General features: G+C 45.4%; 1 protein-coding gene across 3 annotated transcripts in view; it reads left to right on the top strand.

Annotated features, from left to right (window-relative positions):
- The window catches only part of LOC147463833 (uncharacterized protein C16C9.01c-like), an 88830-nt gene that overhangs the window by 49072 nt on the left and 22155 nt on the right, over positions 1–17603 (top strand). For all 3 annotated transcript variants that reach the window (XM_086529622.1, XM_086529618.1, XM_086529626.1), the window contains exon 5: positions 2442–2518. In XM_086529622.1, coding sequence (XP_086385748.1) covers positions 2442–2518 — 77 coding nt within the window. The remainder of the gene's footprint in view (positions 1–2441; positions 2519–17603) is intronic.

Below are 17603 nucleotides of genomic sequence, written 5' to 3'. Positions count from 1 at the left end.
ATTGGTTATTGAATTGGATGGAATGTTACTCACACGCAGAAAGTGGATTGGGTTATGAATCGCTTGAATGTTAAATTGCATTACTAGAAGCTTTCTACCTGGCCGCTACATGTTCGCCTGCGAATTGTTCAGAGTATCCTCATGGCATACGTTCAGTTCTTTTTGCCATTGTTGCATTGGCCTCGTCATTTTCTTGACTCTCTCATGTCGGCCATTTTGTCTCATTTGTGGCAACGCGTTCGCCACAATCTCAGCCTTGGACGCTTACGTTTGCATACTTGAGTCAGCATGTGGTTACATCCTCATTTGGTCACTGGCAATCATCCATGTGGGAGGCAATATTTGGTTAGATGGATGGTCATATTCCTGGATGCCCACTTTCTTCCACCTTGCTTTCTGCATGGAAACAGGTTACGATTCATCTCTCATGGAATGCTCGGAGAGAAGGAAACTCACTTCGTGCGGAGAGCCTTCATTGGAGTCGGGCTCTTTCTCTTACTTTGGTTGACCGCTCGCCTCACCAGGCGTATTTCCTCTCTGGCATTCGAGTGGTTGAGGATGTGGTGGATGCAGCTGGTTCCACTTTCGAGTTTCCATTTGCCGCTCGCCGCTTTGGATTGGGCATGCACTATCGCCAGTTTTGGAGAGAATTACAGCAAATGTTGACAGGTTTCTTGCCCGTTTCACCTTTGGCTGATGGTGATCGCATTTCTGACTGGAAGCTTGCGGAAATGCCATTTCAAGATATTTCTGCCGGCCGGGCATATGCTCTTCTTCTGCCTCGTCCATGGATTGCTGATCATTGCAACGCTATTTGGCACATGCATAAATCAGATATTTGGTGGCGCAGGATTATATCTGCAATATGGGAAAGCCATTTGCCATTGAAAGAGCATTTGTTTCTTTGGCGGTGTTTACTTGGTGTGCTCCCAGTGGGTACCTTTCTTAGGATGCTCCGTATCCGCCCTTCATCATGTGTCCGTTGCTTATCTGCCGAGGAGGATGTTTGTCACCTCTTGTGGGATTGTTGTGTCACTCGAGACTTCCTTCGTCGGGTATCTGCGTGTATGCGGCTACGTTTTCCCGCGACGGTCTTTCATAAGCGGTTTTGGGTTTTTGGTATCTTCTCGCTGGCGTTGCAGTGCTTTGCAGCCTTCTTCATGTGGGTCAGGTTTTGGGCGTACTGGAGCCTGTGGCGACAACGTAATGGCTATATGTTCCATCGCATTCATACAGATCCCCTACCTGTCGATTTCCCTTCGGCAGTCTTTGCGGTTCGCCTTGGAAGTTGGTGATATCACGGCAAAGATACATCAGCTTTCTTATGAATGCTTTTAGATATTTTGTACAGCCGAACACTGTTGTGTTCCTTTCCTTGTAAATCTTTTTGGTGGGTTTTCCTCTCTTTGAGGTTTCCCACAGATAGGTAAATCAAATTGATTTACAAAAAAAAAGGGTGTGTGTGTTGTCGAGCCCTGATCTTTCTCTGTGTTTCCAAGTGCTAGAGTTGAGGCATCTTGTAGCCCAAGTGCTCTCTGTCGCCTACTAGCCTGTAGGCTTCCTGCAGAATGTAGTGTGACGACCTGCTGTGAAGGGTAGACCTCTGGAAGAAATTTCAATCTGTGAGTGTTGTTCCCCCTTGTGTACTTTTAGACTGTAGGGAGATCTCTCTGTGGTGCAAACCGTCTGGATGCCTCAAAGGATCTGCATAATAGGTGATCGGGAGGCATCTCTCTGAGTCTATCCATACAGCAGATGATCTGGAACAGTGCCTCTACCAACACGGGTGGTGCAACAAACTCAGCTCTGATGATTTTATGTGGCACTGAAGGTTTGCTACGTATCATCCTCGCCATCATAGTGACCATGTGGGTGCTCTGTGTGTTGGCCAGTGGCCATGATGTATGTTATGACTCTCCCGCTCCCATTTTTAGTTTATCATTTAAGATTTCTAGTCGTCAGTCAAGATCTCCATATAATTCTTCTGGTTACAGCTTACTCGTCACTCTACCTTGGCCAGTGGCCATGATGCATGTCATGACTCTCGCTTCCATTTCTCGTATATCGTCTAATGGATTTCTAGTCTTGATGCTTATGTAACAATATAATTCTTTGGTTACAGCTTAGTCGTCACTCAGGGAAAATACGTGAAACTCTATTATGAACTTCCAACTCATGGCTACTACGAATTGGTTGCTTTGCTCACGTCTGCTTAATTGTGCTCTTTGTTCTCTTCTCAACAATGCTGGTGATCTTGTAATTTAGATTGATAGCGTACTTGTGAAGGCAAGGATGTCTTAATCTTCTCAGCATAGCCAGCCTTGTTGTCTTTGAACGGAAGGTGTCTAATCACAATCAAACACAAAGGATTAAGATCGACATATTTATCTGTCTTTGTTAGGCTCTAAAAATAGTTTCTAAGATTACTAGAACATAAACAGGTTTGGAGAGTTGCTGTTGGTGATGAAGTTTGGGACATGCTCAGACCACCTATTGAAACATTACCATCAGGCTATAAGTAAGGTTCATACTCACTAAACTCTATAAGGACCCTTGTTTAATATTCTGCAATGACTTCTATCACTAAATTCTTTCATTCAATTAGTTGAGGGAATACTTTCTCTGGAGTGTCCACTAATAAAGGAGCCAACATTTTTCCAAAACCACTACTGTTCATTTAATGCAGTTGATCGAATCGAATATAGCATGTGAGGATATTTTAGTCTGCTTTTGTACATTTAGGTACGGGAATGGTTTGTGGTGCAGTAGTCAACTGAGCCCTTTGGCTGATAGAGTACTTGATATACAACTTTTCAAGACCATTGCCATTCTAGCATTCATATCGAATGAATCATAGTAGTATGCATGTAAGCCTAGGAAGGGCATTAACACCACCTTGTTAATCAAGTGATCATATAACAATCAATTAATGCTATGCAAATGGATTTCCCTCACTCTATGTTCAATATAATCTCTCTCCTCTCCCTCTTGCATATTTGAGTGTGCTCTGTACTAGCTCATAGACTCCAGATGTTCGAATTGACACGAGGATATACTGCCTTGCTACCCCACACAAAGCTAGACAGAGCTGTGGTTGTTGATGCTCTAGTCACAAATTCTATGCTATATGGTGTAGAGAAATGGGGCCCAACGTAGTAGACAGGGTTGGACTTATGATGAGTGGAGATCGATATATCGATAAGGCCTCTAGTCTCTAATTCTATGATATCCAAGATGATCAAGAGCAGAGACTCCGTCGCACAAACTCTCGATATCCGGATATTTGAGATCGGGATATGCTGCCTTACTACCCCACACAAAGCTAGACAAAGCTGTGGTTGTTGATGCTTTAGTCACATCTACTATGCTATATGGTGTAGAGGAATGGGGCCCAACGTAGCAGACAGGGTCAGACTTATGATGCATGGAGATCAATATTAAGGCCTTTGGTCTCTATGATATCCAAGATGATCAAGAGCAAAGACTCCGTTACACAAACTCTCGATATCTCGATATCCCGATATTCAAGATCTTGCCTACCCATTTCTTTTCGTGTGGTCCATGGAGAATCTTTTTCTTTTTTCAAAACTAAGCTCTGTTTGTGAGAGTCATTTGTAGTCTTGCATCGATCTTTTCAAAATTCCTTTGGGAGCGGGCCATTAGGTGCCAACATGTTTTTCCAGGTGTCAGGAGGACGTCAAATTTTTCTGTCCAATATTCATGATCAGATTCAGAGTGCGGGTTTTACATGAGGATATCTTTTAGACTAGGAAGGCTGTCTAAGATATCATACAGGAGCAAGCGATGGTGGAGGCCAGTTACTACATAGATATTAGATAGTTTACAGTTTTGTTTGAGAGTCAGTTTAGTGAATTCTTGAGGAAGTTGGTTTGGTCAGAGAGATGTGCATGTACGACAAGTGGGTCCCTTCTACCTCTCTTACAGTATGGTTGTGCCATAGATCTGCAGCTTTTTTTGGTCAAAACATGTTAGAGTGGATGCGGATGACCTGGGAGGCAGAGTCTTACAGTCCCTCGGCTTCTTTGAGCTACTACAGGAGGTTTCATACAGCAGATACTTGAGATCAGTCGGGTAGCTGGCACGCGACATGTTGGTTCGCTACATGATACATCAGTGGCGGACATAGCTTTTGACATATTTGTGTAGGTCTCTTACAACCAGAGAGCTACAGAGCGTGGTGCTGCCCGCTGCCACGTCTGCCAGATCAGCGCAGTCTGCTAATTTTGCTACGCCAGAATATCAAGGGCTCCGATTTGGAATGAGAAAACCGAATGACCCTCGGATAAACTTCGGACATGTCAAGCCATCAAAGATCTAATAGGTTAGGGCTCCCTGAGCCTAACCCTAGCCAACCTGCAGATCTCGGCGGAGGGGCCTAAACCCTAGTAGAAGCAGCAGAAGAAGAAGTCTTTACCAACCCTCGCCGAATGGCCCAATTATCAAAGAAGGGTTAGGATTAAAATCCTAACCCGCAACCAACAAATGGGACCCCTCTGTGATGGGGCCTAAAATTAAGGAGTCACACATACAAAGACCCTGCGTACAAATTGATGACGTGGAAGCCTGCTGAACGGACACCCAGACTTCACGCTGACACGATGACGTGGCAAATTGTACGGACATCCACAAATTGCGCTGCCGACTGCCGACGTGGCAATTGTATGGATTTTTGGACTTTGCGCTGGCAGCTTTTCAGTGCCAGCTTTTGGACCATATGCTTTTGGGTTTAATGCTTTTCATGTAAACTGCTTTTAGAAGGCCTAGGGCCTTTAAGTATGAATTGTGGGCTCTCTCTAGCATTTCTACCGCGGGCAGATGCAGAGTAGAGCCACAACCGTTGTACTAAGTTGAAGCAATATAAAGAAATACCGAAAGGGGAGCCATGGTTTAGGAACAGTGCTCTCTTGGGGTGGAACTCTGCCACTCCATGTCTCGTGTATCATGCATCTCTTTCAGTTCAGTTTTTTTGAAGCGTCTAAAGTCTGTTCAGTCTGTTCTTTTCCATGGGCACGTGGTGCCCACCTGTTACATTGTGAGCCGCACTCCTTTTGGCTTTGGGAATAGATTGGTTCTCTTGCATCCGTGGTGTGAGGATTTTACATTAGCTGCTTTTGAGGACAGATGTCAGGTCCCGGAGTATTTTGTAAAAATAGCTTTTCTATTGCTACTTGCACAGTTTTCGGTGTCGGACATGTTGAGGCAGATGGGTTCTATCTTTGGCATACCATTCATGTGTTCATATAGATCCAGACATCTGTGTCATCTATAAAGGTGGCTACCACCCCTTTTACAGTCTTTTCATATACCATCACTCTTCTTGCTAGCACCTCTTTTCACTTTTGAGTGAAAAGAGGTGCTACACTTGCAGAGAATTATGGCTATGGGAGGTCATGTGCCGTGAGGCACCACTATCCAGAATCCAATCATGATCATCTTGACCCGCAAGAGTCAACTTGACCTTTGATGTCCTTGGAGAGTCCTTTGTGTGGAGAATCTTGATGAACAAAGGTCGGGGACTCATAATGAAAGAAGAATAGAAGGTTGAGTACCGAGGAGGCAATTGAGCCAAAAGCTGGATGGCCATGTCCTCTGAACTGATAAGATTTCCATATGAAGTATCTCTTGCTGAAGCTCTTGCATCTTGTTGATGTGACCCCGCATGGAAGAGTGCTTCGCATCCAAGGTCCTCAATTGCACCTCGAGGGCTATCTGCTTCATTGGAGAAACTCGATAATAAAGGGAAGAAAGCCGATCCCTAATCAACTTTGCATCTTTCATCAATTGTATGTTGCTAATAACTGATGGTGTACTGTTGAGGATAATGAAAGATTGAATCCGAGCATTGACATGCTCCCATAACTTCGCTCCCCCATAACTTCGCTCCCACAGGGTCCTTTGGCTTTTGAAAGTTGCTCGAGACAAAACCTCCAAGCTCGTAAGAGTCAAAGACCGCCATCATGGCGGCTTTCCAAATGGCATAGTTGTTTCCATTCAATTGCCGATCCGAGGGAAAGGTAGGGAGGGTAGGTATCTTGATTGGTTGATCACCTACGCCGGGTAGAACTGGGACCAATCTCCCCATTCTTCGTTGACGGTGGGTGCACCACCGCCGTTCTCTTCCGCTTCGCCATCACGGGCTGAACTTGTTTCAGAATCATCAGTCCTCTCCATGGTGTTGGAAAATTTAGGCATGTGATAAGGCTAGGTCGAGGTTGAAATTAAAATGTGAAAATCTGCCCATACAACCGAAATCAGCCCCAAAAGAGTGAAAAACGCAGAAAAAACAGCAAACCGTCTCTTCTCGTCGCGGAAAATCAGCACCACAAACTCGCACAAATCACCGATCCGATTCGAGAGCACGCCGTGGCTCTGGTACCAGGTTAAAGGTGCAGCGTAAAAGGGTGAACCGGGTGATGAACTCCTCTGCAACTGCGAGCAAACCTCCTCTCGGGAAACGGCAACCAATAGATCTCGTATCGATCGTGATGGATCTGCTCGTCGTCAAGCTCCTAACGCGTACCACCCACTGAACATGCACGGGCAGCCAAGCACGCATGTAAACACACGTGTAGGGGCTCAGTGTGGAGAGGATAGGGAGCGCTAGTACAGGGAAGGGAGATCGATGGCCAAAATGTTGAGGAGGAGAGAGATCGATGGTGCTGGGAAAAATGCTAGAGAGAGAAAAACGCACACACACGGTACGCTCTAATATGGAAACTCTAGAGAGAGAATGAGTGTGCCCCAAACGTTGGATCTTTGCATTGAATCAACATGCCAAGAATACAAGGAGAGGGGTTGTCTAGATAGGGCTATTGGGAAATTGCCCTATGTCATGGCAAAAAACCCCACGATCCTAAATGATTGGTAAAATGTTGAAAGTGATCCGTTGCATATATTTAGTAGCAGAATTGCAGAGAGCTAGACACCGACCCCGGGTAACCCTAGGAACAGGGGTTCTTGTCACAAACTAGTGACGTGGCATAGCCACCTACACGCACGCGTGCACGCACACACACACATGGTGACGTGGCACACTCCCAAAAATGCACCGACAGGCTGATGTGGCAATACGGAATTCCGCGACTAGTGCTGGCTGGTTGTACGGATCTCCGCGATACGCGTTGACAGGTGCTGACGTAGTAGACAGTACGGACACCCGCTTTTTGCGCTGACATGGCATACAGATTTTTCGCAAATTACCCTGATAGTTTTTTGGGCAGTTTTTAGCATTGGTAGCTTTTGGAGATCATTGCTTTTGAGTTTGAAGCTTTTGGGGCTTTGCTTTTAACATCCCTTGTAAATCCTTTATAAATGGCCTTAGGGGCTCACTTCTCAAAGCATCTGGATGCAGAGTCTGAGAGTGAGCACCCACTGGCTCAATTGTGCTTTGCTCAAAGATTAATATAAAAATAAATAGCTAAAGGGGCGCTAGTCTTTGGGGCCATTATCTCTTGGCACGGAACTACGCCGGTCCGTGTCGACTCTCTTTTGTTCGATGAGTTATTTTGAAGTGAATCTTTGCTGTGTCGCGGCAGAATCTTCACTTGGGGTGTCCAAGTTTGTTACAGTGGTATCAGAGCATGGCCAATTTCTCTTCTACCGGGAAATCCGATCTCTTATATCACAACACTTCTGGATTCCGAAAAGAATCAGTCGACTTCTTCTGCATTCGCTGATGCGGGAGGAGACCACACAGAAGATTTAAACGAATTAACAGAGAAAGAGTATGGGCCACCTCGGCCTACTCAGTATGAACTTCAAGAGATGCAGCGTCGATAGTAGGTTGATGAGTGCACAAAACAGATGATTAAATTGGCGAAACACCCTCAGTTTGCAAAATTTTTGTCTCAGTAATCCATCGTTAAAGTGCATATTCAATGGCAAAAAGCCACCGAACCACCAATCAAACCGGCAATCAAGAAACCTCCTTCTCCGAGGATGTTTACAGAACAAGAACTTCAAGAGGTGGTTCAGACTCATATCAGTCAGCTTTTGGACACGAAAAATCAATCCAAAAAGAAATTGAAAAAGCGCAAGAAGGGGACAGGCTTGTCAAAGTCGATGATGTGGAAGTGTAGAGACCAAGGAGAGAGAGAGAGAGAGAGAGAGAGAGAGAGAGAGAGTCCGCTGAACCAATCAACCTTAGCAATGAATAACTGAATGTGTATACAATGGAGGCAAGGGGTTGCTTATATAGCAAGCCTAGTAAATTGCCCTACCCAAGACTTTGACAAATAAGTAAAATAAATACCTAAAAGCCAAACTAAATAATGGGATCACATTGGGCAGTTCACTTGAGATGCCTAAACTTTATCACCCTCTCTGCAGCTCATAGTGGACATCAATAGTGAGACCAAGAAGAAGCTACCATGGACACTCCAGCACCGGCCGGGATACTGGATACACCTCGGTGTTGCTCTCCTCAACTTTGTACCTAAAAGTATTGCCATCTTGAGCATCGGTTGCCTTTGTAGAAACTTTGAACTGTAGACCATAATCCCTATTCGTAAACTAGGAACACGTCACGTCCAAAATATAAAACTCCAAGATAATGAACTGTTGGAACACATCCTGTCCATGATCCGACCAACAACAATGAATTGGCTAGCCCAGCCATAGTGTTTTAGACGTCTGACTGGTTCCCTGCTAGTGCATTGAACTCCGACCTACGGGTCCAAACACCAGTAACTTGAGCTCCAACACAAGGGTCCAAATTAATTATAGGGAGCATTGCTTGCCCCTCTCTGCCACTCACAAGCCTCTTTTTGGCTGAAGCTAGTGGTGACACCTGTCATTTGACTAGAAATCTGACGTCGAGGCCACTGTGGCCACCACCACGTGTGCCATGCCAATCTTCTCTGTCAAATCTTTATTACCGTAATCTCTGTCCAGCTTACCTTTGTCCTTGTCTATCTGTGAGTTTCTGCTTTTGCCTTTGGCTTCAAACTCTCGAGCCAAACAAAGCGTTGAATCACATTTATGACTGTGGTTGTACGTCTCGGATATCAAGGTAGCTAACTGAGTACTGGTTCTTCCATCTGTGTCCAACTGACCTTTGCCGTTGTTCTCTAGCAAACTCTGCCATTTGCTTTTGACTTCACAAACTTGAGCCAAACAATTTACCGAGTTCCTTGAGAACTGTGCCGATGCATAGGTTGCTAAATGGATGGTTGACGATCTGTTATCCATAGCTTTTGGTTGGTTTTGGTCGTTTTGTCACGCCTCGAGCAAGGTAGGGACATATTGAGGTTGCAAAATCTGGTAGTCGGGTACCTTCTCGCACTCCAAAAAAAAGCCGTACAAACCAAGCCGAAAAAGATCCAAGCCGCTTCAATTCCACCGCAAAGGGAACTCCACACGCAATGGGATGCACACAATCTGCTATCCCTCTACGACATCCGAAACTCTATCAATGATAGCCGCTTCCACAATATAATGTGCATAACAAGGGCGAAGAGTTCCGTTATCCAAGCCAATGTCAATCCGCTCCACGGCATTATGCCAAATTGCTCCGTACCCTCTGCTATCCCTCTCTGGCACTCGAAACCGCTCGTAACTCCCACCAATTGGCCACTGAAAGCTTAGCACTCCCCGTCCAATTCGATCTCCAAGCCTCTTCCAATCTGCTCCTAAGGTTCGGCACGACTCCTCTCTCAGCTCCAATCTCCTAGCTCCAATCGTCCAAGAGAGCAATCGTCTCAATTGTCTCTGCTGCTCAAAAAGCCTCGAGAGACTTCTAGGGGACAACGTTTTGAAACGCTGCCACACCAAGGAGAAGGGGAGGTCGGGCCGTCGATTGCCGTTTCAAAACGCTGCTAGGAGGGGGGCAAGCTTCCTAGCCAACGTTTCAAAACGCAGATGGGATCTGGGTTGTCGTTGCAAGGCCAAGGTCTAATGCAGTCGGTGTTTCAAAATGGTGCACAGGAGGGGGCAGGGCGCTGACGCATAGAGCGTCTCAAAATGCTGCACAGGAGGGGGCAGGGCGTTGACGCACAGGGCGTCTCAAAACGTTGCACAGGGGGCAGGGCGCTGACGCGCAGGGCGTCTCAAAACGCTAGCAGGAGGGGGCACTGCTAGGGGAACTTGAGGGAGCTCGCTGCCTCTGCTGCCAGCATTTTAAAACGCTTCGAAAGCAAGCAATGCCGGGAAAACGCTCAAAACATCAAACGCTGGTGAAGGAGCCAAAAACGCCCATTGTTTTAAAACGCTTTGGGCTTTAAAAGGATGCCGACGACCAACACAGGATGCAGTTTTCTTCTCAAGCTTTGCACGGCTCCTCCACGCCAAGGGCTTCAAGCACTAAGCTCTGATACCATGTCAAAGTCGACAATGCGGAAGCGTAGAGACCAAGGGGGGGGGAGAGAGAGAGAGAGAGAGAGAGAGAGAGAGAGAGAGAGAGAGAGAGAGAGAGAGAGAGAGTCTGCTGAACCAATCAACCTTGGCAATGAATAACTGAATGTGTATACAATGGAGGCAAGGAGTTGCTTATATAGCAAGCCTAGTAAATTGCCCTACCCAAGACTTTGACAAATAAGTAAAATAAATACCTAAAAGCCAAACTAAATAATGGGATCACATTGTGCAGCTCACTTGAGATGCCTAAACTTTAACATGACTACCATGGTTATTTGGGCCATCGATCTTCTTTTGCATCCGCAAGAAAGCAGAAGAAGCGTGTACGCTTTGAAGGACTACCCAGTTCTTCTTCTTCCTCTTCTTCTGACAATTGTTCTAGCTCTTCTGACTCGAGCGACGAGGATAGAAAAGGCAAAAAGCGAAGCAAAAAGCAAAGCTTTGGAAAGGGCAAGAAAAAGGCAAAGAAACTTATATTCCAACCAGTTTCTGATAGCTCTACGGAGTTCAAACTCCAATGACCATATGCTGGAATAATGGGATCACATTGTGCAGCTCACTTGAGATGCCTAAACTTTAACATGACTACCCTGGTTATTTGGGCCATCGATCTTCTTTTGCATCCGCAAGAAAGCAGAAGAAGCGTGTACGCTTTGAAGGACTACCCAGTTCTTCTTCTTCCTCTTCTTCTGACAATTGTTCTAGCTCTTCTGACTCGAGCGACGAGGATAGAAAAGGCAAAAAACGAAGCAAAAAGCAAAGCTTTGGAAAGGGCAAGAAAAAGGCAAAGAAACTCATATTCCAACCAGTTTCTGATAGCTCTACGGAGTTCAGACTCCAATGACCATATGTTTTATCCAAAGAAGAAGCACTTCTACAGAGCCAGCCGATATGGCTTCCTCGAGGACAAGAGCAAGAAAACAAAAGAATTTAAAGGTGTACAGTCGATGAAATTTGAATCCTTTTCTAGATTCCGAGATGCTCCGAGGGCTTTGGCCTTCTTCCAGCAGTTTGACATAGCCTTCTTTGGAGGGCACTACTCAGAGCACTCCAAGATTAGGAGGGCTGCATCTTTTCTTAAAGAAAATGCTCTAACATGGTGGTCCACTCTTCTTCCGAGGAAAGAAGCTCTTGTCAAGTGGTTGAAATTCAAAAGGCTCTTTATTTCTTCTTGGCTGACCCGAGAGTACGAACGGGATATAAGAACCGCTTGGAGCCATCTTCAGAGGACCATGGGAGATTCTTTGGACGCTTATTGCGAGAGGTTTTGGGACTCTTTTCTACCAACCTCTTCATTTAAGAAGGCCACCTTTAAGGAACACATTCGGCGGTTTTGCTGCGGACTTCCTACAGAGATCCGAGACTACTGCCTTGAACAAAAGTTGAATTATATCCAAGAAGTAATGGGTCATGCGAAACGGGGTTTCTCGATACATTCGGGAAATTTGACCTACCCCACTAATGAGATCTTGACTCAGAGAACCAGACAAACCTCCAACAATGAAGTAGAAAGAAAAAACAAAGAGGTGAAGTGTTTTGGTTGCGGGGAACAAGGGCATATCTCCGCAAAGTGCCCCAAAAAGGCACAGCAAGGACAGACTGAAGACAGGCCAAAGAGTTCTAGAGCAGCAGAGGAACGTGGCAGAAAGGCAAGATGAAGTAGGACTGGTACCAAATTGCATGGATACTGACCCAAGTTTGATAGATGAAAGTACAGAACTTTGCCGAGCATGGGGCAAAGTGAAAGATCAAAAAGCCCTGATTTTCTTCAATGGAGGAGCCAAGGCCAACTTCATTTCACCTGAATTGGCGGCGCGGCCTGAGATTACACCAGACAGGAAGGGACCACCAGCAGAGGCAGTTCTAGCGGCACCCGGACGGGGCATGGCCATTACACCTGTCATTGGCAAACTTTAGTTGCATTTTCAGGGGTATTTAGGGCACGAGGACTTCTACATCATGCCTTTGTAAGGCTGTTACGTCCTCCTAGGAGTCCCTTGGTACCATAAGAACAACGCCGTGGTCGACTATGGGGCTAGAAAAGCGACTTTGACTAATGAAAAGGGCCGAAAAATTGTACTTGATGTAAAAAATTGAAGGGCGACTCCGTCCCTATCGTATCGACTTCGGCCATTCCCAAATTAATGAAATCCAGTCTCTTTGTTTACTCAATCTATTTGAAAGAGTTAAATGATGAACACAGAACGAACATGTCTCAGCTTGATAAAGAACGCCAAGATTTTCTCCACACACATGCTGATTGTTTCTTTGAGGGCCTGCCAGGCAAGTTGCCCCCATCTCGTCCTGAGGATCACACTATTAATCTGATTCCTGGAAGCGCACCATCGAACCGACCACCTTATTGTTTTAGCTGAGCCCAAAATGAAGAGATCATGTATAACCGGCCTGTACAACTATGAGGGCGGTACTATTTCAATTACCTGTTAACTTTACACAGAGCACTGAGAAGGGAAGAGAACACAGTTGCGTCCAGCGACTAGAATGTCACTGCGCACACGAGACCGACACACTGTAGGCCCCAAAGACTGGCGCTCCTTTCGGTATTTCTTTATTCAAATTAAGGTAGACGATCCGACCACTTCGCACAAGCTTTCACAAAGCTGTCCAAACCTGGCGAGGGCTGAAAACGCAGGTTTTCGACCTGATTTTGGCAGCATAATGGCGCAAAAACCGCTGTAGGTCAAAAGCACCTGTCTAGGACAGATTCCCTCGCTATCTGGAAGCTTTCTGGTGAGCTGTCACAGAATTTCAGCGGGCTGTAATTCCCTGTTTTTCACTGCCGGGTGCCCAAAAGCCTGTACACGCATCCCAAGGCTCTCACGAGGCTCCCCCGGGGTTCCCTTGCAGTTGAGGTGCGAAACCCTAAACCTGCAGAAAAACACAGCAGGCTGTAATTCGCTGTTTCGGATCGTTTTTAACGGAGCGAACACGCCTACGCGTGTCCCAAGGGCTCCCGCACGCAATGGGACAGTTCCCCTGTGAATTGGACGAGTTTTCACGCGAGAAAACTCTCCAAACTCGCAATCTTTCGCGATGGAACTGTGCGTACCTGTGGGGGATTAGCAATTAGCTAATCCGGTTCCTGTTCAGAAGGCTCTTGCCTTGGCAAACGCGCATAAACCCCCAGAACTGCACATGTTCAACTGAGTATCCCAACTAGTGGGGCATTACCATATGTGCCAAAGGGGAGAGAGAGATGCACGAGAGCAAGTCATCGCGCTACATGAGACAGAGGAGAAGGCAAGCTTTCCATTAAAGCTGTAGACCTTCACCCACTACTCACACACACTGTAGCTCACTTATGAGTCAAATCAGCCTCCTCTCTCAAATTGGGCGCCCCCTCTTCATGCTGGAAGTGGCAAAACTGCCTGGAGCCGCCATGTGTCCAGTTTGCCCCTTTTGAGTTAATTCTCTAGTTCCCACTGACTTATAAAGTTATAAGTGACTTTCCGAGTGGCCCAGACTTCATTTGGCGCACACAGGCTTCCATACTCATCAGAATTCAGTGCTAACTGGCCCGACCAGTCCCAGACTGACCGACCCAAACTCCCGCTGTGAGAAACCTATTCGGCCGCAGCCGTTTCACACTGGCCATGCAATGTCCACTTGCACCTTTTCAAGGGTTCCGGGGAAAACAAGTAAAAATAAAATAAATAAAAAATATCTAGTACTTATTTACGAAAGGCAACAGAAAAAATACACCTCATGGTGACACACCCCACCCTTGAAATACTGCAAGCGACCTCGCTTGCATGCCAATAATACATGCAGTATCTCCTGATATCACATATATTCTATGATGAGAATCCAAGATATACTGTGGGTTCCATCTGAAAGGCTTCAAGATACAATTGCAATAGCTGAGGTGAATCAACCAATTCAGACTCTTCTATCCATTTGGCATCCAACGATGGATAGTTCTTGAACTTCACCAAATAGCGTCTTGCAACCTTTCCTCTAACCTTTCTTTCTTTATGTGCCAATATCTGTTCAGGAACAAGGATTTCATCCAATTCTTCCACTTCGGGTTGTTCCTCATCGAGCATATTCTCTGGCACATTACCAACAAAGAGTCTTAGAAGGCTGACATGAAAAGCATTATGTATTTTCCAGCCTTCTGGTAGCTTCAACCTGTAAGCTACATCGCTGATCTTTTCTGAAATCTGAAAAGGTCCATAATATCGCATACTGAGCTTAGGAAACAAGCGTTCCTTGCCTTTCCTTTTCCTTAAGCTGGCCTTTTCAAAGCGCAAAAGCACCCAATCACCAAGTGAAAATACAAGTTCACGACGGTGACGATCAGTGGCTTTCTTTTGCTTAGCTTGAGTCTTCTCAAGAGCAATCTTTATCTTCCTGTATGTTTCATCCATATCTTGCACATACTTGTCTGCCTCAAAAATCTTGTCCTTAGTCTGCAAAATGGGTAGGACCTTCTTTCCTCCTTCCACTATCTCAAATGGTGCCTTACCTGTTGACGTATGCACAGTGTTATTGTAAGCATATTCAACCAATGGAAGGTGGTGTTCCCAAGTTGCCTTGTGCTCTGACACATAACATTTGAGCAGGTCCAAAACAGTAGAATTTGCCTCTTCTGACTGTCCATCAGTTTGCGGATGAAACGAAGAAGAGAACTTTAGCGTAGTGCCCATGTTCTCAAACAATGCCTTCCAGAAAAGACTTGTCATACGTGGATCCCTGTCACTGACAACTAACTGAGGCATCCCGTGATATTTAAAGATATTGCTCATGAATATCTTGACCATGTGTTCTGGCTTTATCTTCTTCCTCACAGGAATGAAATGGGCCTGCTTACTGAACCTACAAATGATAGTCCAAATCCCATCATTGCCTGTTTGCGTCCTTGGAAGATCAAAGATAAAGTCCATTGCTATGCTTTCCCATGGCCTATTAGGGATCGGCAATGGCTGCAACAATCCCGGTTGCTTTTGTTTGTCAAATTTGACTTTTTGGCATACGAAGCATGATCTTACAAATGTGTCAACATCTTGACGTAAAGTTGGCCAATAGAAGAATGCCTCAACCCCTTTCACTGTCGCATCAATTCCACTATGCCCAGCATAAGGTGAAGCATGACTTTCCATCAAAATCTTTGGTTGTAACTGTTTAGTAACACATAACTTTCCATGCATCATGAGAAAGTCATTCTTAAGCATATAGTGCTCATGATGTTGCCCATCAACAAGCTGGTCATAGATCCTTGCAAAATCTGAATCTTCAACATATTGTGTCTTCGTTTCGTCTAGTTCACAATGGTACGGAATTGACACTGCTGAAATTTGGGGCTTTCGTGACAACGCATTAGCCACCACGTTCTTTTGCCCTGGCACATGCACAATCTGAAAATGGAACATTGACAAGATGTTTGCCCATTGGATGTGCTTCTCAGACAACTTTGTCTGTGTGAGAAAATATCGCAAGGTTTGATGATCCGTTTGGACAACAAAATCAGCCCCTAGCAGATAGTGTTTCCAACTAGTGAGAGCATGAATTACTGCCAGCAATTCTTTCTCATAGACTTGCAAGTTCCTTTCAATCTTCAAAAGAATTCTGCTCTCATATGTGACTACTCGGCCATTCTGCATTAGAACTGCACCAAGACTATGGCCACACGCATCACACTGAACCACAAAAGGTTTTGAAAGATCTGGCAAAATGATTACCGGATCTGAAGTCAACTTCTCTTTCAAGTGTTTAAACGCTAAAATTTCCTTGGCTGCCCACTTGAAAGTAACTCCTTTTCCTTGTAGTGCATGGAGTGGAGAAGCAATCTCAGCAAAATTTCGGATGAACCTCCTGTAGTAGGAACATAAGCCTAGAAAGCTTCGAATATCATGTACAGACTTCAAGTCTGGCCATGACCTAATTGCTTCCACTTTAGCGGGATCCATGCGTACCCCATCCTTTGAAACAATGTGCCCAAGGAAGTGAATCTCTTGCAAAAAGAATTCACTCTTCTTTGCATTAATGAGTAGCCTGTTCTTACGTAACTCATTGAAAACTACAGTCAAGTGATCCCTATGCTCCTCTTCGGACTTCGAATAGACAATCATGTCATCAAAGAAGGTACCCACGAAGTTTCTATGTGGTCTAAAATTTCTGTCCATCATTCTATTAAACGTGGCCGGAGCATTTGTGAGACCAAATGACATAACAAGAAACTCATAGAGACCAAATGTTGTCCTGAACGCAGTCTTATGGACATCTTCTGGCCTAATGCGTATCTGATGGTACCCACTCTTTAGGTCTATTCTTGTAAACAATGACGCCCCCTCAAGCCGATCAAGAATTTCATCTATCCTCGGTATGGGGAACCTGTTCTTTATGGTATTCTTATTCAAGGCGTGATAGTCAATGCACATGCGCCATCAACCATCCTTCTTCTGCACTAAGAGTACAGGCGAACAAAAAGGGGATGAACTGGGCTGAATCAGCCCCTTCTCTAGCTCGTTGACCTGACTCATAATCTCTTTCTGCTGGGCTGCACTAACCCTGTATGGTGGTCTATTCGGTGGACTAGAACCTGGCACAAGATCTATGGTATGATCCTCAGGTCTCTCAGGAGGTAACTCCCCTGGCAAAGAGTCCGAAAAACAATCACTGAAACCACTCAAAAAAGTTGACCTGTCTTTATCTAAGGTAGACAAATTAGATACATCTTGAGGTACTTCTTTTGCAAAGATCAAGTACGCAGAAAGATGATTCTTTATTACAGATGAAATAGCAGAAGCAGAAACAACTGGAACAGACTCGCCTTTAAGCTTTACATCAAGGACATGAGTCTTTCCTCTATGTACAAGGGTAATCTTTTTGTTGTAAGTATCCACCATAGCATGCAACCTGTAACACCATGGGATACCCAGTAACACATCACAGCCCTCAAGTGGCATAATATGAAATTCTTCCGCATCCACATAGCTCTGAATGTGCAAACGAAGCTTCCCCAAAATGGGAGTAACGGGCTCTGAATGACCTGAGCATGCCAAACCTGCTTCCCCTGTCATACCCATCTCCTCTGCACGAATGCCCAACTTTGATGCCAATTCTGGTGATATGAAATTTGCACGGGCTCCTGAATCAAAGAAAACCAGCACTGCCTGGTCTCTAACTTTGCCCCAAGCTCTGCACAGCTCCGTGGCATCTGTGTTTGGCTGGTCTCCAACCAAATCTGGAACAAGTCCTGCACTTGG

This window comes from Adiantum capillus-veneris, chromosome 2 (genome assembly GCF_014529385.1).
Source record: "Adiantum capillus-veneris isolate H3 chromosome 2, ASM1452938v2, whole genome shotgun sequence".
Taxonomy (NCBI): domain Eukaryota; kingdom Viridiplantae; phylum Streptophyta; class Polypodiopsida; order Polypodiales; family Pteridaceae; genus Adiantum; species Adiantum capillus-veneris.
This window is presented reverse-complemented; position numbering and strand designations above follow the sequence as displayed.